Source organism: Rhinopithecus bieti, unplaced genomic scaffold (assembly GCF_001698545.2).
Source record: "Rhinopithecus bieti isolate Rb0 unplaced genomic scaffold, ASM169854v2 scaffold_59, whole genome shotgun sequence".
In the NCBI taxonomy this organism is placed as follows: domain Eukaryota; kingdom Metazoa; phylum Chordata; class Mammalia; order Primates; family Cercopithecidae; genus Rhinopithecus; species Rhinopithecus bieti.
Window position 1 is genome coordinate 1,097,031 of NW_016803115.1, and position 25,798 is coordinate 1,122,828.

The following is a 25,798-nucleotide window of genomic DNA, read 5'->3' on the forward strand; positions in this document are numbered from 1 at the left end:
TCTAAATATACAATCATGTCATCTGCAAACAGGGACAATTTGACTTCTTCTTTTCCTAACTGGATACCCTTGATTTCTTTCTCTTGCCTGATTGCCCTAGCCAGAACTTCCAACACTATGTTGAATAGGAGTGGTGAGAGAGGGCATCCCTGTCTTGTGCCAGTTTTCAAAGGGAATTTTTCCAGTTTTTGCCCATTCAGTATGATATTAGCTGTGGGTTTGTCATAAATAGCTCTCCTGACTTTTTAATGATCGTCATTCTAAGTGGCATGAGATGTTATCTCAATGTGGTTTTGATTTGCATTTCTCCGAAGACCAGTGATGATGAGCATTTTTTCATATGTTTGTTGGCCACATAAATGTCTTCTTTTGTGAATTGTCTGTTCATATCCTTCGACCACTTTTTGATGGGGTTGTTTTTTTCTTGTAAATTTCTTTAAGGTCTTTGTAGATTCTGGATATTAGCCCTTTGTCAAATGGATAGATTGCAAATTTTTCTCCCATTCTGTAGGTTGCCTGTTCACTCTGATAATAGTTTATTTTGCTGTGCAGAATCTCTTTAGTTTAACTGGATCCCGTTTGTAAATTTTGGCTTTTGTTGCCATTGCTTTTGGTGTTTAGTCTTGAAGTCTTTGCCCATACTTATGTCCTGAATGCCATTGCCTAGGTTTTCTTCTAGGGTTTTTATGGTTTTAGGTCTTAACATTTAAGTCTTAACATTAAGTCTTGAGTTAGTTTTTGTATAAGGTGTAAGGAAGGGATCCAGATTCAGCTTTTTGCTTATGGCTAGCCAGTTTTCCCAACACCACTTATTAAATAGGGAATCCTTTCCCCATTGCATTTGTCAGGTTTGTCAAAGATCAGTTGGTTGTAGATGTGTGGTGTTATTTCTGAGGCCTCCATTCTGTTCCATTGGTCTGTATATCTGTTTTGGTACCAGTACCATGTTGTTTTTGTTACTGTTGCCTTATAGTATAGTTTGAAGTCAGGCAGCATGATGCCTCCAGCTTTGTTCTTTTTGCTTAGGATTGTCTTGGCTATGTGGGCTCTTTTTTGGTTCCATATGAAATTTAAAGTAGTTTTTCCAATTCTGTGAAGAAAGTCAATGGTAGCTTGATGGGGATAGCACTGAATCTATAAATTACTTTGGGTAGTATGGCCATTTTCACAATACTGGTTCTTCCTAACTATGAGCATGGAATGTTTTTCCCTTCATTTGTGTCATCTGTGATTTCTCTCAGCANGTTATTGGTCTATTCAGGGATTCGACTTCTTCCTGGTTTTGTCTTGGAAGGGTGTATGTGTCCAGGAATTTATCCATTTCTTCTAGATTTTCTAGTTTATTTGCATAGAGGTGTTGATAGTATTCTCTGATGGTAGTTTGTATTTCTGTGGGATCAGTGGTGATATCCCCTTATCATTTTTTATTGCATCTATTTGAGCCTTCTCTTTTTTCTTCTTTATTAGTCTCACTAGTGGTCTATTTTGTTGATCTTTTCAAAAAACCAGTTCCTGGATTCATTCATTTTTTTGAAGGGCTTTTCATGTCTCTATCTCCTTCAGTTCTGCTCCAATCTTAGTTATTTCTTGTTTTCTGCTAGCTTTTGAATTTGTTTGTTCTTGCTTCTCTGGTTCTTTTAATTGTGATGTGAGGGTGTTGATTTTCGATCTTTCCTGCTTTCTCTTGTGGGCATTTAGTGCTATCAATTTCCCTCTACACACTGCTTTAAATGTGTCCCAGAGATTCTGGTATGTTGTGTCTTTATTCTCATTGGTTTCAAAGAACATCTTTATTTCTGCCTTCATTTCGTTATGTACCCAGTAGTCATTCAGGAGCAGGTTGTTCAGTTTCCATGTAGTCGTGTGGTTTTGAGTGAGTTTCTTAATCCTGAGTTCTAATTTGATTGCACTGTGGTCTGAGAGACAGTTTGTTATGATTTCCGTTCTTTTACATTTGCTGAGGGGTGCTTTACTTCCAACTATGTGGTGTGATATGGTGCTGAGAAGAATGTACATTCTGTTGATTTGAGGTGGAGAGAGCTGTAGATGTCTATTAGGTCTGCTTGGTCCAGAGGTGAGTTCAAGTCCTGGATATCCTTGTTAATTTTTTGTCTCGTTGATTCTCGTTGATCTAATATTGACAGTGGGGTATTAAAATCTTCCACTATTAATGTGTGGAAGTCTAAGTCTCTTTGTAGGTCTCTAAGAAGTTGCTTTATTAATCTGGGTCCTCCTGTATTGGGTGCATATATATTTAGGATAGCTAGCTCTTCTTGTTGCGTTGATCCCTTTACCATTATGTAATGCCGGTCTTTGTCTCTTTTGAACTTTGTTGGTTTAAAGTCTGTTTTACCAGAGACTAGGATTGCAGCCCCTTCTTTTTTGTGCTTTCTGTTTGCTTGGTAAATATTCCTCCATCCCTTTATTTTGAGCCTATGTATGTCTTTGCACGTGAGATGGGTCTTGACTCTTCATCCAATTTGCTAGCCTGTGACTTTTAACTGGGGCATTTAGTCCATTTACATTTAAGTTTAATATTGTTATGTGTGAATTTGATCCTGTCATTATGATGCAAAATGGTTATTTTGCCCGTTAGTTGATGCAGTTTATCCATAGCATCAGTGATCTTCACAATTTGGTATGTTTTTGCAGTGGCTGGTGCTGGTTGTTCCTTTCCATGTAAGTCTTCCTTCAGGAGCTCTTGTAAGGCAGGCCTGGTGGTGACAAAATCTCTCAGCATTTGCTTGTCTGTTAAATATTTTATTTCTCCTTCGCTTATGAAGCTTAGTTTGGCTGGATGTCTAATTCTGAGTTGAAAATTCTTTTCTTTATGAATGTTGAATATTGGCCTCAACTCTCTTCTGGCTTGTAGAGTTTCTGCAGAGAGATCCACTCTTAGTATGATGGGCTTCCCTTTGTGGATAACCTGACCTTTCTCTCTGTCTGCCCTTAACATTTTTTCCTTCATTTCAACCTTGGTGAATCTGACGATTGTGTCTTGGGGTTGCTCTTCTTGAGGAATATCTTTGTGGTGTTCTCTATATTTCCTGAATTTGAATGTTGGCCTGTCTTGCTAGGTTGGGGAAGTTCTCCTGGGTAATATCCTGAAGAGTGTTTTCCAACTTGGTTCCATTCTCCCCGTCACTTTCAGATACACCAATCAAATGTAGATTTGGTCTTTTCACATAGTCCCATATTTCTTGGAGGCTTTGTTTGTTTCTTTTCACTCTTTTTTCTCTAATGTTGTCTTCTCGCTTTATTGATTTGATCTTCAGTCTCTGATATTCTTTTTTCCACTTGATCAATTTGGCTACTGATACTTGTGTATGCTTCACGAAGTTCTTGTGCTGTGTTTTTCAGTACCATCAGGTCATTTATGTTCTTCTCTAAACTGGTTATTCTAGTTAGCAATTCATCTAACCTTTTTTCAAGGTTTTTAGCTTCCTTGCATTGGGTTAGAACATGCTCCTTTAGCTTGGAGGAGTTTGTTATTACCTACCTTCTGAAGCCTACTTCTGTCAATTCACCAAACTCATTCTCCATCCCATTTTGTTCCCTTACTGTCGAGGAGTTGTGATCCTTTGGAGGAGAAGAGACATTCTGGCTTTTGGAATCTTCAGCCTTTTTGTGCTGGTTTCTCCCCATCTTCGTGGATTTATCTACCTTTGGTCTTTGATGCTGGTGACCTTTGGATGAGGTTTATGAGTGGACCTCCTTTTTGCTGGTATTGATACTATTCCTTTCTGTTTGTTAGTTTTCCTTTTGACAGTCAGGCCCCTCTGCTGGAGTTTGCTGGAGGTCCATTTCAGACCCTGTTTGCCTGGGTATCACCAACAGAGGCTACAGAACAGCAAAGATTGCTGCCTGTTCCTTCCTCTGGAAGCTTCATCCCAGAGGGGCACCGCCAGATGTCAGCGGAGTTGTCCCATATGAGGTGTCTGTCAGCCCTTACTGGGAGGGGTCTCCCAATCAGGATACACAGGAGTCAGGGTTTCACTTGAGGAGGCAGTCTGTCCCTTATCAGAGCTCAAATGCTGTGCTGGGAGAACCGCTGCTCTCTTCAGAGCTGTCAGGCAGGGATGTTTAAGTCTACTTGAGCTGTACCCACAGCACCCCTTCCCCTAGGAGCTCTGTCCCAGGGAGATGGAGGTTTTATCTGTAAGTCCCTGACTGGGGGCTGCTGCCTTTTTTTCAGAGATGCCCTGCCCAGAGAGGAAGAATCTAGAGAGGCAATTGGCCTTGCTGAGCTATGGTGGGCTGCACCCAGTTCAAACTTCTGGGTGACTTTGTTTACATGGTGAAGGGAAAACCACCTACTCAAGCCTCAGTAATGGTGGATGCCCCTCCCCCCACCAAGCTTGAGCATCCCAGTTTGACCTCAGACTGCTGTGCTAACAGTGAGAATTTCAAGTCAGTGAATCTTACCTTGCTGGGCTCCGTGGGGGTGGAACTCACCAAGCCAGGCACTGGAGGGAATCTCCTGGTCTGCCAGTTGCAAAGACTGTAGGAAAAGCGCAGTATCTGGGCCGGAGTCCACTGTTCCTCCTGGTACAGTCACTCACGGCTTCCCTTGGCTAAGAAAGGGAAATTCCCTGACCCCTTGCAGTTCCTGGGTGGGGCAACACCCCACCCTGCTTCAGTTAGCCCTCTGTGGGCTGCACCCACTGTCCAACCAGTCCCAATGAGAAGAATCGGGTACCTCATTTGGAAATGTCAAAATCACCCACCTTCTGCATTGATCCTGCTGGGAGCTGCAGACGGGAGCTATTCCTATTCGGCCATCTTGCCAGCTCTCTCTCAAATTGAAACTTTTATAAGAGTAAATGTGTTCCTGCTCGGGATGAAATACTGATAAAAATATCAACAATAAAAATGTAGGATACTGATTATAACTCCCTGAGTTAAATCATTATGACTTTGGCAATTTGTATCATCAAGAGAACATTAAAGCTATAATGGTTATTTCTACTTTTTTCTTCCTCTTACCCATCTCTCCATAAATACAAACTATAACTTAGAAATTTAGGTTAAATAAGACCTTTTTTTCTGAGACAGAGTCTCACTCTGTTGCCCAGGCTGGAGTGCAGTGGCACAATCTTGGCTCACTGCAATCTCCGCCTCCCGGGTTCAGGCAATTCTCCTGCCTCAGGCTCCTGAGTACCTGGGATTACAGGTGCACACCACCATGCCCGGCTAATTTTTTATTTTTAGTAGAGACAGGGTTTCACCATGTTGGTCAGGCTGGTCTCGAACTCCTGACCTCGTGATCCGCCCGCCTCGGCCTCCCAAAGTGCTGGGATTACAGGCATGAGTCATGGCCACCAGCCTCTACTTTTTCTTTTTTTCCCACAAGAACATTTGGATGTTTCTGGAGAAAAAAAAAAAAAAAAAAACAAAGGCATGATTAGCATTAATGTCAACATCAACTCTGGCTAATATTTAGGCCAAGATTTTATGTGAACCAATTTATTCTGTCTACCTAAATCCCACTGTAATAACAGCAGTGTCACATCATGGCTATCACCATTAATGAAGGGTACTGTGCCTTGTTTAAACTACCTTCAGTTATTATTTCATCTTACTTGTAGTTGAAAGTGTTGTATTAAGAGTCATAAATTATACAACAAAATAGTAAAATTGGTAAAGCTGTTAGCAGTCCTTCTTGGTTAAGTATTCTGCCAAACAGAAGTGCCAGACCATTAGCACAACTGTTTGTAGGAGTGAGCCCAGGCCTTCCAAGGCATTCAGCCAGCATGGCAGAAGCATGGGGTCTAAGTTTCTCTCCAAACCCCCTACACAATATATTTGGCACTTTCTATAATTTGTCACCTGGGGCAATCATTTCTCTGTCCGTTAGCAGAATAATGAATCTGAAAATACAAGATGAATGTGGTAAAGTGCGTATCAAGTGATCAGCAGCTTTTTTGCTGCCAAGTCCTTGGAGAAGAATCATATAGTTTTAATACCTTGATCTTGCTTTTCTGTTTATTAGATCTCTGTTGGATGTAAGGTGTCTGAAAAAATTGCCCAGAATCAAATTCATGTGCAGTATTCTACTGACTTCGGTGTGAGCTGGAATTATCTGGTCCCTCAGTGCTTGCCTGCTGACCCAAAATGCTCTGGAAGTGTTTCTCAGCCATCTGTATTCTTTCCAACTAAAGGGTGGAAAAGGATCACCTACCCACTTCCTGAAAGCTTAGTGGGAAAGTAAGTAGAAAACCAAAACAAAGCTTGGTTCCAAGCATCCAGAAGCCCATTAGGTACACTGTTGTCAAGCCTGAAATTATGTGTATTTGTGGGAAAAGTGCTTTCTTTCTCCCTAACTCTAAATGTTCTTTAATTGGTGACTTTCATCATAACTTCCATGATGAGCTAACTTCAGACCTCAATTTGTAATCCTCAGACTTGGCAAAATGGGCTTTCACAGACTCTTCTATTTTCCATACCTCAAATGGGAACAGAGCAATAATTTCATCTGGGCTTGGAGCCAGATGAAAAGGTGTACCCTGCCTTCTCAACCTTGTAGACTGTGGACCGCTGTGCACTATATACTTTCCACATTATTGCCTTATCATTCCATGATAGACAGAGCCAGGAGCAAATCCTAACTCATCATGCTATTTCTACCAGTGTGACTTACAGGATCCATTTTCCTCTTACCAAAGCATTATGTTCTGATCCTGCAGTGAGAGGTAATCAGCCAGGACCAGTGATGAGCACAGGTGATTACACCTTGCTCTGCAAAGTCTGTGGATATATTAATTTAAGGCAATTCCAAAAGATTTATCTTCTACTTTAAAAGTAGGGGGAAAGACACACAAAAGAAAATAACAGGTGCACCTCAACTGTATTAATCAGATAGTCTGACTAAACAAATCTTCTTGTGAAACATACAGAGCCTTTGAATAAAGTGCTTACACACAGATTTCCCAGTGTCCCATAGATATTATTACCACTCATGGTTTTCTGGAATGTATCTAAAGAGCTTATTCAATTAACATACTAAGAAACTAAATCAGGATGCTTTCAGCTGCAAGGAACAGAAAACCCAATTCAAACCAGCTCAAAATTTGTTGTATCTATAATGAATGAATCCAAAGATAAATGAACTCTAGGGTTGGTTGATTTGTAAGTGGAACGGTGTCTTCAGGGACACTGTTCTTCCTTATTCTCTTAAGAGAATGTCTGCTGTCCACAGCACTGGTGCCATACTCTGCTCTCTCAGGCTGGTTTTGCTATTGAACGTGAGATGGCAGCCAGAGAACTGGGGCAGGATGCTTCCGTACTTATGTCCAGTGAGAAAGAAAGATAGTTGCTTTTTGTTCTGAGACAGCCAGAACAAGCACCACCTTGCATCCCATTGGTACCAATTAGCCACTCAATAGTTAGGAAAGTGATATTACAATGATCATTTCATGGATTATCTGGGGCGAAATGGATGCTGGGGAACCACCATGATGTCTATCATAGACTCATTTTCCCCTCCCATTCTCTCTCTTTTTGTAATAATGAGGTATAATTTACATTCGGTAAAATACATACATCTTATTCAGATCAATGAGTTTTTACTGTTGTGTAACCCATGTAACCACCACATAAAACAAGGTACAGAACATTTATATCACCCCAGAAAGTTCCTTCATGTACTTTGGACTCTTTAAACCAAAACAGTATGGCATATTTTAATATAAGGATAATTATGAGGCTTGTTTTTTCCCCCAGAAGACAGAGAAGAACAAAGATGAAATTAAAATCTCAGAGAAAATGTCCTTTAATATAAGCCTTTCAAAATTGTTTTGTAATTAGCACAGTTACTCTGAGAATATTGATTGTCTTCAGGGAATTCAGAAAACACTGCCTCCCAACCGCCCGAGGGCTGTGTGTATGCTGACAAGGCTCTTGTCAAAGGCGTCACTCACGTTCTGTACAATTTCAGGAATGAAATTAGTGAATCTAAATTGCATCATGACCACAGAACTCCAGTTCAGAAGAAACCTGAGTTATGAAAGTTACAGATTTGTATATTTAAATATTTCTGTTTCTTGACACAGAGATTCCACTGATTTTAACTTTGTTGTGCAAGTTTGCCCCGATATTCTGAAATTTAAATAAAACCAGCTTGAAAGTTCCATTACTAGAAAGATAAAAGTGCTCAGAAAACATTTTTTATTAACCTGTTTCATCTAGTAAGAGTGTCTTAAATGTTTTTTCTCTTGAGTACTGAATACACATACAGGACAATGGACCTAAATAAAGTTAACTTTTGTTTTTCACTCGTTTGCTTTTGCATTGTCAATAGTCCAGTAAGGTTTAGGTTCTATCAGAAGTACTCAGACATGCAGTGGGCAATCGATAATTTCTACCTGGGCCCTGGATGCTTGGACAACTGCAGGGGCCATGGAGATTGCTTAAGGGAACAGTGCATCTGTGATCCGGGATACTCAGGGCCAAACTGCTACTTGACCCACACTCTGAAGGTAAGGGTAAAGCCCTGGACAGAAGCATTACTCACATCATGGGCCATGCCTAGGAATCAACTTATATATGAGACATAATCTATAACAATGTCCTTTGGGTCCCCCAGGAAATAAAATCATTTGAATAGAAACTTTAAAAATGCTTCCTAAGTACAAGAATATTAGGATCAAGTTCTAGTACAGTTTATCCAATTCATAAAATGAGCCAGACTGTACGGATTACAAATGATAAACACTCTGGGCTTTTTTTCTTTTTTTCTTAAGCAGACTCTTTATAAAGTCAATATTAAGCCTTTTTTACTTCACTTGTTCAACTGATGCACTATTTGAAGGAGGATATTATTGTTATCGTTATGAAATAAAGCAGATAATATACATTATCACAAAAGACCAAATTTTCAAAAAGGCCTAAACAGTACCTGAATTTTTGTTTAGAAAATTCTATGTTCTGATTTGTTGACTGCTGAAATGGGGTTGTGTATTAAGAATGGAGAGGTCATTTTTGCAAGCTTTAGCTCTTACATCATTATTTAATATGCAAAGCAAATAGTTACCCAACACAGTTGCCATATATGTACTCTAATTCTGTGAATAAACATAGTGCATTTGTCATTACAATAATAGATAAATGACTAGGCTAAAAAAAGCAAAATTCCTAGTGATTGAAATCCAACATATGAAAGGCAACAATGTAAACCAAATCTGTTCTGTCATTTGTGTTTGTTCTAATACTTCAACTATGGAATTGAACATTTTTTAAATAAAATTGGAACAATGCTCATTTGTGTCTGAAGATGTAAGTACATTATTAACAAATGAGGTTACCACAGGGAAAACATAGCTTTATATACCACAGATAATTAATAAACTTTTGAAAATCTAATTTCTTTCATGAGCACTCAAATTTTATTAGTATTCCTCAGTTGGATAAGAAATTGTACAAATCTATAAAATTATAAACCCTGATTAAAATCTTCTAATGATAGTTTACATGGTTAACCATGCATTTCTTCTGACGCTTGTTTTCTCACAAACCTTCAGTTATAAAACGTATTCATTTGCTATCCATTAATGAGATGTAGTCAGACTGACATTTGACTGTATGTCTTTAACTATAGAATTATCTTCTAAGTTTGAGAAAAAGAAACTGTTTAAATCATTTAACTACACAGTAAGATAGAACGCTCCTTAAATGAAAAAATATAGGTTTTTCTGTATACAGCTATTGCAACTGCAACTAGAACAAATTGCCTTTATGATATCTTTTCATCATTTTAAACAAGAAAAAATGTGTCTCTACCTAATACAAATCTGTATTATGGATAAAATGAAAGTACTGTGGACAGAATGAATGGGGAAATTAAGACCTTGACTGTGAGGAGATAAGTACATTTTACATAAAATGTAGCCATGAACCTTTATACTTTGTACACTCTCTGAAAAATAGATTTCCTGGTTGTCAATCATTCTTAGTTAAAAGGATAAACTGGAGACCCAGGGAAAAAATATTTTATTCTAGATTTTGAGTACTTGTCGCCCTACCACTTGGCCCTGATAAACAGGTGAAACATCTTTCAACCTGCCTTCTAAGGTTTACTTTCTTTTGACTTTATATAGAGAGATTTGATTTCAAGTGTCCCTGCCTAACCATATAGACCTTCAGGGTTCACTCTGTGCTAGAGGCTGAAGGATATTGGCTGCCTTAGGCAGTCTCCAAAGTGAGGGCACACACACCAGGACAATCCATTGGGGAATGTTGGGGGGAAAGTGCTGGATTGCATGTTTATATTTTATCTTATTGCTTTCAAATTTACTTTTTTTTGGCATGTTTCATAATACATTACAATAATACTTTTATATACTATATAAACAAATATACATATTTGGGGGTATATGCTTAAATAACTTTTTACAAATAGAAGTGTTACTATAATATGGCCAGGCATGGTGGCTCACACCTGTAATTGCAGCACTCTGGGAGACGGAGGTGGGCAGATCACTTGAGGTCAGGAGTTCGAGACCAGCCTAGCCAACATGGTGAAACCCCCTCTTTACTGAAAATACAAAAAATAGCCAGGTGTGGTGGCACACACCTGTAATCCCAGCTACTCAGGAGGCTGAGGCATGAGAATCGCTTGAACCCGGGAGGCAGAGGCTGCAATGAGCCAAAATTGTGCCACTGCACTCCAACCCAAGTGACAGAGCAAGACCATCTCAAAAAAAAAAAAAAAAAAAAAAAATGATATAGTCAACTTTACAATTATTTTAAATTTCAATTATTAAACATTATTTGGGCAGTTTAAATGATTTTCAATATATGACAGAAAAGAACATTGTGGAAATAGCCTGTTGTTTTTTTGAACATCTTTGAAAAGCATTTGAAATCAGCTCTATTTTTTTTAAGTCCAAGATGTCACTCTGTATTTTCTTAAATATTCCATAGTTATCCGAAGTTGTTTTTTTGACTACATCTGGCTTATGTTTTTTCCAGACTTTCCTGAAGGAACGCTTTGACAGTGAAGAAATCAAACCTGACTTATGGATGTCCTTAGAAGGTGGAAGTACTTGCACTGAGTGTGGAATTCTTGCTGAGGACACTGCACTCTATTTTGGGGGATCTACTGTGAGACAAGCAATTACACAAGATTTGGATCTTCGAGGTGCAAAGTAAGTCAATTTTTTGTTATTTCTATTGCAACATAGAAAATTGGTCCCAAAGCAAGGAACACTTGTATGGAAGAAATTATCCAGGACTTGAGTAGAGTATTTGTTCTAATGAATTATTCTGATGGATAAAATGTGCTTGCATTCAGGTTCCTGCAATACTGGGGGCGCATTGGGAGTGAGAACAACATGACCTCTTGCCATCGTCCCATCTGCCGGAAGGAAGGCGTGCTGTTGGACTACTCTACCGATGGAGGCACGTGTCAGGGGTGAAAACCACACCTTGGAGCAGATTCCCAAATTCCATCCAACACCCTCAGAAAAGTCTCTACAAAGCTTTGCTGACTTCACAGTTTCAATTGTGAAACTCACAAAGAAAAAGCTACAGATTTTGTTTGTATTACATGTACCGTACAAGTGACTTCTGTGTTATGCAAAAAGGGGACAAGAGAGAAATCACATTAAAAAATAAAGTCCAAACTTTATGAATAAACAACCTCTATGCTTTACTGAAGCTTGAGTGATACAATTAAGAAATACATTTTGTATGGTTTCCAAGTAAAAGATCATTTTAAAACTTTAAAGTATTTTAAAAGCTTATGTGTAAACATGTAATAAATGCTATAGAGAATCTATAGAAATCTTCAAAATTGTGAAAAAAATAGACTGATTTTGTGAGTTTGTCACAGAATATTTTAAAAGAATTCTGTTTTATTTTGAAGTAGCTAAAATGAGACCAGTAATACCATGATGTCTTTAGAAAAATCTACTTTAGCCGATAGATATCATTCTTAATAACTAGCTGATTAACAGATGACCCTGAAGTATTTTAAGGTATTTGAAGGATGTTTTCTTAAGTAACTAAACATCCCACCTGCAATCTTATCAAGCAAGAAGAGATAAACTTTATACCAGTCCAAATAATTACAAATTGCATAAAATTACAATAACTATTTGAATACTGAAAGCTATTGCCTAGAAACATGTAAAACATAGGTATATCTCATTATTTGTGAGAAATAAGAATTTAGAACTAAATTTTAAAAGCAAAACGTAACTAATTTTACTTCAGTGTTTTATTTTGGCCAACTCTTTCGAAATATCCTTCCCCTCATATCATTAGCCTCATACAGAAACAGTATTTATAAGTAGTGAATACCTAACATCAAAGTCAGCAAAATCAGTTGTCATTTGCTGGTTGAAAATTTCTTTGGGAAGTGCACAGTATCTGAAGTATACTGGTGGTTTATCAGGAGGCAGGAGATTCTAGATATATTGCTATGTTGGTATATTTGTTGTTATAGGAATTACCTGGACTTTGCTCCATGAGATGGATTACCAGAAATACATTTCTGTTAGACATGACTACATACTTCTTCCTGAAGATGCCCTTACCAACACAACTCGACTTCGTTGGTGGCAGCCTTTTGTGATCAGCAATGGAATTGTGGTCTCTGGGGTGGAGCGTGCTCAGTGGGCACTGGACAATATTTTGATTGGTGGAGCAGAAATCAATCCAAGCCAATTGGTGGATACTTTTGATGATGGTAAGAAACAAGACATTGAACAATTTTCTTTCCTGTGAGCCATTTTTCTGCTTATGTCTTCAGATACATTAGCACATGAAAAGCATTTATAAGATTGCCTAGCCCATACTCCTGCTCAACAAATGTTAGCTGTTATTTTGCCCAATGGTTTATAAATCTTCAAAGTTGGCTGCCTGTTGAAATGTCCACTAAGAATTCAATAAACCTGTTAAAGGCACAATGTCTGGCTTTAAATATAATTTGAAATTTCAATACCCCCAAATAATTTTAGTTTCTTTAGTAATTAATGTGTCACAGAAATACTTAATGCGCTGGCTGATGAAGTGTATCAGGAACTTTTCAGTGCTAAGTTACCTAGACTAGCAATTACATTTTAAAAGTACAGTAATCATTCTACTACCATTTAATAGTCTTGTCTAAGTTTGATTTCTCATGCTGGATTTATGCATTATCCCAGTTAAATAAAATAAAAATCCTAAAGTGTAAGCAGAAAGCTAGTAGAGCATAAAAATTTAAGGAATTCAACAATAAATCAATCAGTTCAAGAGAATAATACGCCATATTGCTTCCAACTTTCCTCAAGAGAATAACATGCCATATTGCTTCCAATTTTCCTTAACAGAAGGCACTTCCCATGAAGAAAACTGGAGTTTTTACCCTAATGCTGTAAGAACAGCAGGATTTTGTGGCAATCCATCCTTCCACCTCTACTGGCCAAATAAAAAGAAGGACAAGACTCACAATGCTCTATCCTCCCGAGAACTCATTATACAGCCAGGATACATGATGCAGTTTAAAGTAAGGAAAAGTGACTCTTTAAAGCAGAAAGTAGCATTGCATTTGGGGCCCAGGGGAGAGTGTTTATTCAGACAACTTTAAGGAAATGACTGATACTATTCATTAAAAGAGACTTTATCTTATGAATAAAAGAGGTCATCTTTTGCAAAGACCTTTATTCAAGTATGATTTTTTTGAGGATAGATGAAATCCCTGAAAATGTTGGGACATAGCAAGAAATGTAACTATTGGGCTGGTGCAAAAGTAATTGCAGGCCGAGTGCAGTGGCTCACGCCTATAATACCAGCACTTTGGGAGGCTGGGGCGGGAGGATCACTTGAGGCTAAGAGGCCAGGAGCTCCAGAGTAGCCTGGCCAACACGGCAAAACCTTGCCTCTACAAAAAAAAATAAAATAAAATAAAATAAAATTAGCTGGTAATGGTAGTACACACCTGTAATCCCAGCTACTCGGGAGGCTGAGAATAATAATCGCTGAAACCTGAGAGGCAGAGGTTGCAGTGAACCGAGATCATACCACTGCACTCTGGGTGACAGAACGAGACTGTGTCTCCAAAAAAAAAAAAAGAATTACTTTTAATGCCATTCATTTTAATGGCAAAAACTGCAATTACTTTTACACCAACTGAATATATTCCATCTTCTATATGTAATCTGGATTTAGTCTCCCTAACCTTGTAAATTAAAAGCTCAAATAGGAAACTGCCTACTTCTAGCTCTCTGTAACACTATCTCCTTTTTATGTTGCACAATTCTCGCTCTCTCCCTTCCCTTCCTCTCTCTATCATCTCTCTCTCTCTCCTCGCCTCTCTCTGCCTCTTTCTCTTACTCCATGCCTATTATGTGCATTGAGCCATTTTTTCTCCATCTATTTTTTTTCAGTATATCTTTCTGTTTTCTTGTGTCTCTGACTTCATATGCCTATACAACATTAGTCTTGTTGGAACTTCCTAAATCCTCAAAAAATTAAAGAGAACTCTCAAATACTCTAAACTGAATACTTAATTCAGATAGGATGAAAATGAAGACATAAATAATTAATAGACACTCAGAGAAGGGCAAAGCAATATCAATTTATATATCTCTATTGCAAACACCTGTAATCCCAGCACTTTGGGAGGCCGAGGAGGAAGGATCTCTAAGGCCAAGAGTTCAAGACCAGCCTGGGAAACATAGCAAGACCCCTGTCTCTACAAAAAAAAAAAAAAAAAAAAAAAAAAATTAGCTGGGCATGGTGGCATGTACCTGTAGTCCTAGCTGCTCAGGAAGCTAGGCACAAGAATCACTCGAGCCCAGGGGTTGGAGGTTACAGTGAGCTATGATCCCACCACTGCACTCCAGCTAGGGCAACAGAACAAGACCCTATCCCACACACACACACACACACACAAAAAGCCATTACAGAAATGCATTGTATTACTAGGTCATTTTAAAGATATCAGTTATTCTAATACCCTTTTTTGATATACTACAATGACAGTTAATAGTAAAAATCTTTATTAGCAGAAATAAAAATATATTTGCTTTTTGCCTCAGCTCTATGTTAAACTCCTCTTCAGAGACTGGAGGGTAAGGCAAGCTCCCCAAATGCTACCACTCCTTCAGGACTAGTCTTAACTTAGTGATATGAAGAAGTGTTATACTTCCTCTGCCTCTAAGCCGTGTTCCTTAAGAGTGAAGATTTTCCCTCTACCAGGTTCACATTGTGGCCCAGATCAAAGGCATTATATTTGAGTTGACTGGAGCCTCCTCTTTTGTTACTTCTGTAACAGAAGTCACTGCACTGAAGAGACTGGGTCTCTCTTTATCTAACCAAGGCAATTTCTTTAGGAAAAAAAGAAAGTTTATCCTCAAAAATTCAGTAAAGTATCACTAAAACTACATACTTGAAAGTCACCAGAGTCTTACTGTACCCAATGTCAACAGCTTTTGCATATCCCCATCTTCCCTTTCCTCTCTACACCATTTGACACTGTTATTCTTGCCCTCTTCAACCTGTGGCATCATCATTCCCCTAAGCTTCTGGGTTCTCTGCTGGTTCTCCTTTTACCTCTTTGATATCTACTGTCTTCTTATGGCTTTTCTCCCCTTAGCCCTCTAAATGTCAGCATTTCTCAGTATGTATCAACTTTCTTCTCTCTCCATAGACCTTCTCACCATCAGGAATTGTATCCAATCATCTAGCTTCAAGAATCATATCTTGAAGAGCAAATTTCAAATCTGCATATCCAACCCTAACAATTAATTCAATATTTGTAATAGCCCCTACACATCTACACCGTTGCACATTGGCACCTCAACTGAATGTGTCTAACGGTGCACTTAATATCTTCCCTCACCATACCAACTCCTCTTTCTGATTTTCCTGTTTCTGTCGATGGCACCACCATTCACCTAGTAACCAGCTTGAAATGTTCAACTACGCTTTGATTTTTCACTTTTCATATCTAATCAGTGACTGCATCCTTTGAATTCTACTTTCCAGTGTTCCTGGTATCCATCCAATCTTCTCTGTTTGCACTATCACCACCTCTGGTCTGGCCCTAACTAAATCAATAATTGACTAAGTACTCTTTTCACTTCCAATCTCTCTCCACTCCTATGTGTCTCTGACATCACAGTCAGATTGATCTTTATAAAGCATATCTCTAAGCAGCACATCATTCCACTGCTCAGAAACCTTTAATGACTCTCCATCACTTACCAAATTAAGGTCAAACACCTTAGGCTACAGCTTCTGGTCTGCCAAATTCAACCAATCATTCTAACCTCATCTCTGAATATATCATATACGCTATACTTGGACCAAAACATGCTATATGCTGTGCTCTGGATGTGCCACCATGATTCCCTACTTTGTCTTCACTCACACTTTCTTTCACCTAAATATCTTTTTCCTATTTCTACCCCTCACACTCTTCCCAGTCTTCAGGGGCAGCTTGCATGTACCCTATCTGATTATTTTCTAATCCATTTAATCAAATACTATCTCCTTTGAAGCACCACAGCATTATATGCGTCTTTTATGATTCCCACTATCATTTTGCTTCTTATTCTCTCTCTGAATTTAGAGTTGTTTTATTCATGACTGTATGGCCTGAAATTTTTAGCACTAACCTTCCCTAGTTATCAGTGCTGAAATAGGACTTGATTAAATAGATGACTAGGACTTAAATTTGAATCACCAAATTTTTAAAGCATTTATGTATTACTGATTCAAACACTTAATTGCATATAATATGGAAAGCTTTCATTCATACAGAAATACAGAAAACCCCAAGAACAAATATTAAGTAATTAAAATTGTCGATTTTAATTCTAAATAAAAATTTAATAGTCACAATCAAGAAAGTTAGGCTATCAATGAAAATGTTTTGAATCAGTGATACTTTCAGTTTCTGTCTTTAAATTCGGCTAATGTTACTTTCTTTTTGGCCAATTTATCTTACCCAGATTTGTGATTAATGCATTATACTAATTTAGTAAATAGAAATGTAATTTTTAAAACCTTAATTTTCATCTCCATGCAAAATTGAGCATCTATAACAGAACCCAAAAGAATGTATTCTTGGTATCCCAGCAGGCTGCTCTGTAAAAGCTTCTCTGAATATTACCTGTCAGAGTAATAAATGGTGGGATGGGATTTTTAATTAATGGGATTCAATATCATCTAATCTTACCTGTATATTGATCGTTTGTTTGTTTTAGATTGTGGTGGGTTGTGAAGCCACTTCTTGTGGTGACCTTCATTCTGTAATGTTGGAATACACTAAGGATGCAAGGTTTGTGAAATAATTTTTAACATTATCTCCAAACTTAAATACCCAATCCAAACGGTTGTCGTGTGTGTGTGTGTGTGAGTGAGAGAGAGAGAGTTTTGCTCTTGTTGCCCAGACTGGAGTGCAGTGGCGGGATCTCAGCTCACCGCAACCTCTGCCTCCTCGGTTCAAGTGATTCTCCTGCCTCAGCCTCCTGAGTAGGTGGGATTACAGGCATATGCCACCACACCCAGCTAATTTTGTATTTTTAGAAGAGACAGGGTTTCTCCATGTTGGTCGGGCTGGTCTTGAACTCCTGACCTCAGGTGATCTGCCTGCCCCGGCCTCCCAGAGTGCTGGGAATTACAGGTTAAGGCAGTTGCTTACAGAGGAATAACCTTATATCTTAAAAGTGGCAGTTCATGCATATTTTTATATAAATTTCACTTGTACAAAATGTATACATCTTATTTTCAAAATTTCCCTTCAAACAAAAAAAAATCCATTTTCATACAAGGCTGCCACCAAGAAACTTTATATTTTAAATTTTATCAAAATAAGCAAAGCACTACATTTGTCCTCAGAGTGGAACTCTCTTATTCATGTTACTGATTTTCAGCTACCTCTAACGAAAACTTTAATCAATGAATGATCTGAATATGCGTCAGCCAGAGTTACCTCTTCTAAAGCATATTAGCAATATTGAATAAAAGTCTGACAGTTCAGTTACCTTATTAGGGTTAATAACCCTCCCACTATCACTTTTAAACACTAATTACATTAAGTTTGAGGAGACGGACAATTTTGTCAGTCAACTCCAGGTATATTTCTAGTATCAATGTCAGTAGGAAGAATCCACCAGAATTCATTGCTATGCATGCTATTATTTTATTCTCTTGTCCGTGTGCTTTTAAAGTCAGAATATTTCTGAAAATATTTTAATTATTTTTATAATCTGTAATTATAAATGTATATAGAAAACAGGAAACTCATATACAAATATTTTAATTTAACCTGACCACAAAGCATTACCTTCACATTAGACAGATTATATGTTTCTCTTACAATTTATCTAACAAAGCCTTCTGGTTTCTGCAGATCAGATTCCTGGCAGCTTGTACAGACCCAGTGCCTTCCTTCCTCTTCTAACAGCATTGGCTGCTCCCCTTTCCAGTTCCATGAAGCCACCATCTACAACTCTGTCAACAGCTCAAGCTGGAAAAGAATTACCATCCAGTTGCCTGACCATGTCTCCTCCAGGTAGGTTGCAAATTAAGGTAAACTGTGAAATTATCTGGCCTTTCTATAGAGTTCATGCAGTGAGCTAAAAACAACTGACAGTGTGAGCCAGAGCTTTACATGCAGCCCTGGTGCCCTCTTCCATCTTCTTTCCCTCCTCTCACCAACCCATGCCTCCAAATGGCAACTGCATGTCCCAGGAGGAAATTGGGGTTTGTCTGTAAATGATTCAGAGATCTCAGATTTCCTTTGACTTAATACCATAGTATGTACCAAACTCAGTCATAGGCCCTGGATGACAGACCCCAATCCAAGACTGGCATTGGCACCAGTTTTGCCCCAGTGTTCTGCCCTCCCAAAGGCTGCGCTTCTCATCCAGACACAAATACCAGTTAGGTGTGTAGGGCTGACAGGTTACACAGAGCTTCAGGATAAATACAATGGAGTGCAATCTTCCTAGAGCAGATTTGGTTTACTCAAAGATTTGGAAAATGATATACCTTTATAGGAAAAATGAACACAGGTTTATTATGGACTAGAATAGGAAATTCACATGAAATTTTCAGAGAAGATACAAGCTTCCAGAATGGCATTTTGGGTTATACTCCCAGAGTGTGAGAAATACAAGTTCTCTCACCTCTGCCAGCAGGGTGCTTCAGGAAGACATTTGGGAAGCCCTTTTCTCATAAATAGTCCCCTCTCCCAGAGGCTAGAGGCAGGACGCAGCCATGGAAGTAACAACCTACTGAACCCCTTCTGCTCTCTATGGTTCTTTCAGTGCGACACAGTTCCGCTGGATCCAGAAGGGAGAAGAAACTGAGAAGCAAAGCTGGGCAATTGACCACGTGTATATTGGAGAGGCTTGCCCCAAGCTCTGCAGTGGGCACGGATACTGCACGACTGGCGCCATCTGCATCTGTGATGAGAGCTTCCAAGGTCTGAATCCCAGGCTGTCAACTTTGATACAGGAGACCATGAGGTTCTCCTCATCTTAACACGTATACCAAAGTCCACTAGGAAATGGATAGAAATTCCAGCCTGAGGGATCTGAGATTCATGACACACTCCTTGGTCACTCCTTATTTAACTTTGGGACAAATTATTAAGCATAGCCTTATGCAATATTCCTGAAGGTATTTTTTTAAATATAGAATTGAAATCTACCCCAGACATTCTATAAATACAAATTTATAAGCATATAAATCCAGATATGGTAAATCAGGATATGGTATAGTACCTCACATTCTCTTTCATATAACTCCCTGCCCCCACCCACATCCCCAATACTTAATTTCCACCTCTGGGCCTCCCTCCTTCCTGGCCTAGCTGCCTGTGCCTACATACTTGACCACTATCCCTCCTTCCTCAGCCTCTTCCAGCAGCAGCTGCCACTGTTCTAAGATGTAGCTGACAACTCAAGATGTTATGGTTTCCAGGTCACTGTGATACTGACACACACACACACACACCCCTTTATGACTCAAAGAAATACATTTCACTCCTTGAGTTTCTAGAGGCTGAGTATATATCCAGGGCAGAGAGTATCTATTCAACCCCTCACATGACAGGAAATTGCTCTGTTGGTCTGTTAGAAGGTCTGCAGGCCTGTTTTCCTTTGAGCCAATGTTTCCAACAGGTTTCAGCCTCTATCATTACAAAGTTCACTTTCCATAGTTAACATTCTGTATCCTCATAGCTTAATACTTGGCCGATAGCAGTGCTAATAAATCTTCTTTGAATGAATCCTTACACTGTCTTATGCTTTACTATTTACATAGTATACACCAACTTATTCTTCAGTCGCTTATAATCTATGATATCCCCATCAGTTATCTGTGGTTAATATAATTATTCCCATGCTACAGGCAAAGAAACTGAGACTCAGGGAGGCTAAGTGACCTGCCTAAGGTCACACAGCTAGCAAATATCAGAAAGACCACCACTCAAGGTGTTCTTTCCAATCAGCCTTGCTGTCTCTCATGGCTGAGAGATTTATCCAAGGAGGAGCGGAGTTACACAGTTTCCCCCAGATATGCAATGTAAGAATCCATGTATTTGAATTCTGGAGTCGGATCTATTTAGATTTCTTGGTTGATGTTTCCTTGCATCAAAATCAAATGGATATGATTAATGTAGACTGCTGCACATCTCTGATGTTAGAAATTACTTAGCCATCTCCTTTCTCTGCTGGTGTCATTGTCACTGAGACCAGCTGGGTCTGTCACTATATTATTAGCTGGAGAACTTTAACTCTAGGCAAATGAGTGAATCAAATGTCTCACAAGAAGTCCTAGATGTCTGGAATTTGCCCTCTCCCCTGAACCTTAATTTTAAACTATTAAGGACATGTAGAAAAAATGTACTGTTTAAATCAATGGGAAATGCAAGCACATACACATTTGCTAATATAATATTACTTAAATGTCAGTAATTCAGTTCAGTGGTCTCTGAGAAACACTGCCAGTTTTATTATTATTTATTTTATTTATCCCAGCTTCATTACTGAGTATCTTTTTTGTTTTTTTTGTTTGTTTGTTTGTTTTGTTTTTTTTTTTTTTGAGATGGAGTTTTCACTCTTGTTGCCCAGGCTGGAGTGCAGTGGCATGATCTCAGCTCACTGCAACTTCCACCTCCTGGGTTCAAGTGATTCTCTTGCCTCAGCCTCCTGAGTAGCTGGGATTACAGGCACATGCCACCATGCCCAACTCATTTTTTTTTTTTTTTTTTTTGTATTTTTAGTAGAGATGGGGTGGTTCATCATGTTGGCCAGGCTGAACTCGAACCCCTGACCTCAGGTGATCTTCCCACTTCAGTCTCCCAAAGTGCTGGAATTACAGGCATGAACCACTGAGCCCCGCCCATTACTATCTTATATGTGCTAAATATTGTTTTAGATGCTGGAATCCAACGAGTTAAAATATAGACTCTACTCTTAAGAATCATCAAGTATATATTAACCTGTATTTTCTGCTACAAATCATGCTAGGAAAAAAGAAATTAGATAGGCCTCTTATACCAGGGTGAGAGTTCCCTACTGAGACCCACCACTGGTAAACATTCAAGGCCCAGCCAGATGCTGTGGTATTTAAACAACAGTTTTACACAGCAAATACGGACATGAGCACTACATATTTCAGTTAACACTGACTCAAAGAAAATTGGATTTTTTTTCCAACAATATAAGCCAATAATTGCCAAAACAAAACATTTACTTCTGGGAGTCTGTATCTACTTAGTATTTTGCCTATTTATTTATTTTAGTTTTGCTGGATTTTGTTATGTTTCCTTTTTTTCCCCTAAGTTCTGGGATACATGTGCAGAACTTGCAGGTTTGTTACATAGGTATACATGTGCCAGGATGGTTTGCTGCACCCACCAACCCATCATTTACATGAGGTATTTCTCCCAATGCTATCCTTCCCCTTGCCTCCCATCCCCCAACAGGCCCTGGTGTGTGATGTTCCCCTCCCTGTGTCCATGTGTTCTCATTGTTCAACTCCCACCTATGAATGAGAACATGCGGTGTTTGGTTTTCTGTTCTTGTGTTAGTTTGCTGAGAATGATGATTTCCAGCTTCATCCATGTCCCTGCAAAGGACATGATCTCATCCTTTTTTATGGCTGTATAGTATTCCATGGTATATATGTGCCACATTTTCTTTACCCAGTCTAACATTGATGGGCATTTGGGTTGGTTCCAAGTCTTTGCTGTTGTGAATAGTGCTGCAATAAACATACATGTGCATGTATCCTTAGAGTAGAATGACTTATAATCCTTTGGGTGTATACTCGGTAATGGGATTGCTGGGTCAAATGGTATTTCTAGTTCTACATCCTTGAGGAATCACCACACTGTCTTCTACAATGGTTGAACTAATTTACACTCCCACCAACAGTGTAAAATTGTTCCTATTTCTCCACATCCTCTCCAGCATCTGTTGTTTCCTGACTTTTTAATGATCACCATTCTAACTGGCATGAGATGGTATCTCATTGTAGTTTTGATTTGCATTTCTCTAATGACCAGTGATGATTAGCTTTTTTTCATATGTTTGTTGGCCGCATAAATGTCTTCTTTTGAGAAGTATCTCTTCATATTCTTCACCCACTTTTTGATGGGACTGTTTGGCTGTGTTTTTTTGTTTGTTTGTTTTTTGTTTTTGTAAAGTTGTTTAAGTTCCTTGTATTTTGCCATTCTTACAATAACAACGACTTAAACCTGAACTTGAATACTTGTTCTTAATCTTGAATAACTCTGGTTGATCCAGTTAATTTCTGTGACTATTCCTTGTCCTCTAGGTGATGATTGCTCTGTTTTCAGTCACGACCTTCCCAGTTATATTAAAGATAATTTTGAGTCCGCAAGAGTCACCGAGGCAAACTGGGAGACCATTCAAGGTGGAGTCATAGGAAGTGGCTGTGGGCAGCTGGCCCCCTACGCCCATGGAGACTCACTGTACTTTAATGGCTGTCAGATCAGGCAAGCAGCTACCAAGCCTCTGGATCTCACTCGAGCAAGGTACCCAAACATCCATATTGTAGTCCAGACATAGAATTAGTCAGTGAAAACCTATCATTTGAATTTGGGACAAGGAAGCATATATGTTTCACAACTCAGAATTATGCTTCTCTTAAGTTTATTAGAGAATTGCTTTGTATTTCTTCATCCACAGTGGCTGAGCGGTGGTAATGTAGGCATAAGCCCGGAGAAATGGCCAAATATTTTTTAAAAATGGTTAGGGATAAACTACATAGATAATTTAATGTTGAGCACAGGCAAACATATAAATGTGTATGTGAAGTAAATTTGTAGCAATGCAAACATATGCCTATATTTAGCACACGTAAGTACAATAAATAGAAATGGAGGAGGAATGGATGGATGGATAAGATCTTTAAAGATTTATGTGCTATAGTTGCTGAGGGTTAATGCAGAGTAGAGTGGGCAGAGACCTTGCAAATGGACTAGGGAAGTGACTGACAAAGACATAAGGAGGACTGAATTTCCTTCCCTATCTGCCCTTCCCAGCTTTGGCTTCCTTATCCACAGTAAACACAGCTTTTTGTCTATATAATTCAAGAAAAGAGTCCAAGGCTTAAAAAAGGTTGCTAGATATTATTGTAGAGTATTTCTTGAATGCTGAAAAGTGTTCAGTAGCTTTGAGAATATGTGTTTGATTAATGGGAAGATAGTTTACTTAAAACCTTTCACTTTGGAAAATATAATATTAGTGTTGTATTTTCACAGGCAGAAAGGCAGGTTTGGGGGCCCTTTATATGATAAACAATGAAAATAAAATTAATTCCTGTATGGTAATGATATGATAAAAGTTGCATCTACCATCTTCCTTTTTTTTTTTTTTTTTTCCTACCAAAAAGATATACTTAATCTAGAGATAACCTGGTGTTTTCTGTGATACTACCATATATAGCTGCAACTAGGTGCATAGTAAGCAATGGCACACTATGTTTTAAATTAGTTTATGCATTTATACGTTTCTAAATCTAGCTCTTTATTCCACCACCTACTTTAAATTAGGTACTCTGTTAATCATGAGGAATCTTATGAGGATTTATTTCCCATGCCTAAAAGCTCTATCTAGGGCAAGGATGACAATGAAAAGCAAAATGTCATGTTGAACAGAATAGCAGACATGGTTCAGAACCTGCACATCCTAACTCAGTTTTCCCTCAGCTCTGATCTCCAGACAGCCTTTCCCAAAATAGTCATAATAATTTACCCCCATCCAGATGTGTTCAGCTTAGAGTTATGTGTAAAAAGAATGCAGCATAAATATTGTGGTTGTATTCCATGTCCTCAGCTGTCTGTTTGGACCACATTACCTTTCAGAGAATAGAAGATGTTTTCAATGAAATACTCTAACAAGATTTCCAACATCATGAAAAGAGGGCACATCTTTGAAAGTCAAAAATACTTTCTTTGTATAGAAAGTCAGGCTTCTGAGGTCTTCACATGTATAATATAGAAGACAATATGAATAAATTTTGTTACTAACAGTGATGTAGTCATAAGACTGGCTGCTTCACAGATGTGAGGGTGATCTGGCTGCGACATCTGTCACTCCGTTGATCACCAGGGTTGATTCAGCTGATCTGGCTAGCTAGGCAGGTGTCCCCTTCCTCCCTCACCACTCCATGTGCATCCCTCCCAAAGCTGCATGCTGGGTGAAGAGGATGACCATCCCCAATAGAGGAGGACCAGTCTTTGGTCAAGGGTATACAAGTAACTGTGCTCCCTTGCTAGAACCTCCAAACAAGCTCTCAAGACTGGCTGCTTCTGGTTCTACTATATTATGAACTTGGAAATTATGGACTTTAGAAATAAGAAAAGACTAAGGAAGTATAACTCCTTTAATACTTCCTGAATTTAAAGATGATTTCCCAGCCGGGCACAGTGGCTTACACCTGTAATCCCGGCACTTTGGGAGGCCAAGGTGGGTGGATTGCCTGAGGTCAGGAGTTCGAGACCAGCCTGGACAATATGTTGAAACCCCATCTCTACTAAAAATACAAAAATTAGCCAGGCGTGGTGGTGCGCACCTGTTATCTCAGCTACTAGGGAGGCTGAGGCAAGAGATTCACTTGAACCCAGGAGGCAGAGGTTGCAGTGAGTCAAGATCACACCACTGCACTCCAGCCTGAGTGCAGACAAAGTAAGATTCCATCTCAAAAAATAAATAAATAAAATGAAGATGGTTTCCCTGTGTTTTCAGCAAAATCATGTTTGTCTTGCAAATTGGGAGCACGTCGCAGACGGACAGCTGCAACAGTGACCTGAGTGGCCCCCACACTGTGGACAAGGCGGTGCTGCTGCAGTACAGTGTCAACAACGGGATCACCTGGCACGTCATCGCCCAGCACCAGCCAAAGGACTTCACACAAGCTCAGAGAGTGTCTTACAATGTCCCCCTGTAAGTGGCTCAAATGGAAAGGCATGGTCTCATGCACAATCCCTTTGTGAATCCCTGGGAATCACAATGCCACAAAACTAGGTGGTGGCAGAACCAAGACTAACCCAGATCTCCAAAGTGGTGTTACTATTTTTGATTAGGACAAGAAAGGCACAAATTAAAATAAGGAATAGGGACAAGAGGGAATAGACAATAATAACTAAATGCAAGGGCAGTTTTGCCTATTTCCCTTGCTTTAACCAGTTTTCTAGTCTTAGAAAACATTTATTTTCTGCTGGCATGCTAGTTTGAAATTTTACTGAGGTTAAGTAGTCATGTCAGTTTTGCTTTGCATTGTAAGCCCAGCTTCTAGCACAGTGTCTGTCACACAGAAAGCACTCCATGCT

At 38.9% G+C, this 25,798-nt stretch overlaps 1 protein-coding gene across 1 annotated transcript in view; it reads left to right on the forward strand.

Moving 5' to 3' along the window:
* The window catches only part of RELN (reelin), a 529,597-nt gene that overhangs the window by 492,327 nt on the left and 11,472 nt on the right, over positions 1–25,798 (forward strand). Inside the window, exons 52-62 of the mRNA XM_017851861.1 lie at positions 5,993–6,207; positions 8,300–8,477; positions 10,969–11,144; positions 11,291–11,397; positions 12,446–12,688; positions 13,311–13,486; positions 17,193–17,266; positions 18,341–18,502; positions 19,260–19,417; positions 22,780–22,999; positions 25,215–25,412. Coding sequence (XP_017707350.1) covers positions 5,993–6,207; positions 8,300–8,477; positions 10,969–11,144; positions 11,291–11,397; positions 12,446–12,688; positions 13,311–13,486; positions 17,193–17,266; positions 18,341–18,502; positions 19,260–19,417; positions 22,780–22,999; positions 25,215–25,412 — 1,907 coding nt within the window. The remainder of the gene's footprint in view (positions 1–5,992; positions 6,208–8,299; positions 8,478–10,968; positions 11,145–11,290; positions 11,398–12,445; positions 12,689–13,310; positions 13,487–17,192; positions 17,267–18,340; positions 18,503–19,259; positions 19,418–22,779; positions 23,000–25,214; positions 25,413–25,798) is intronic.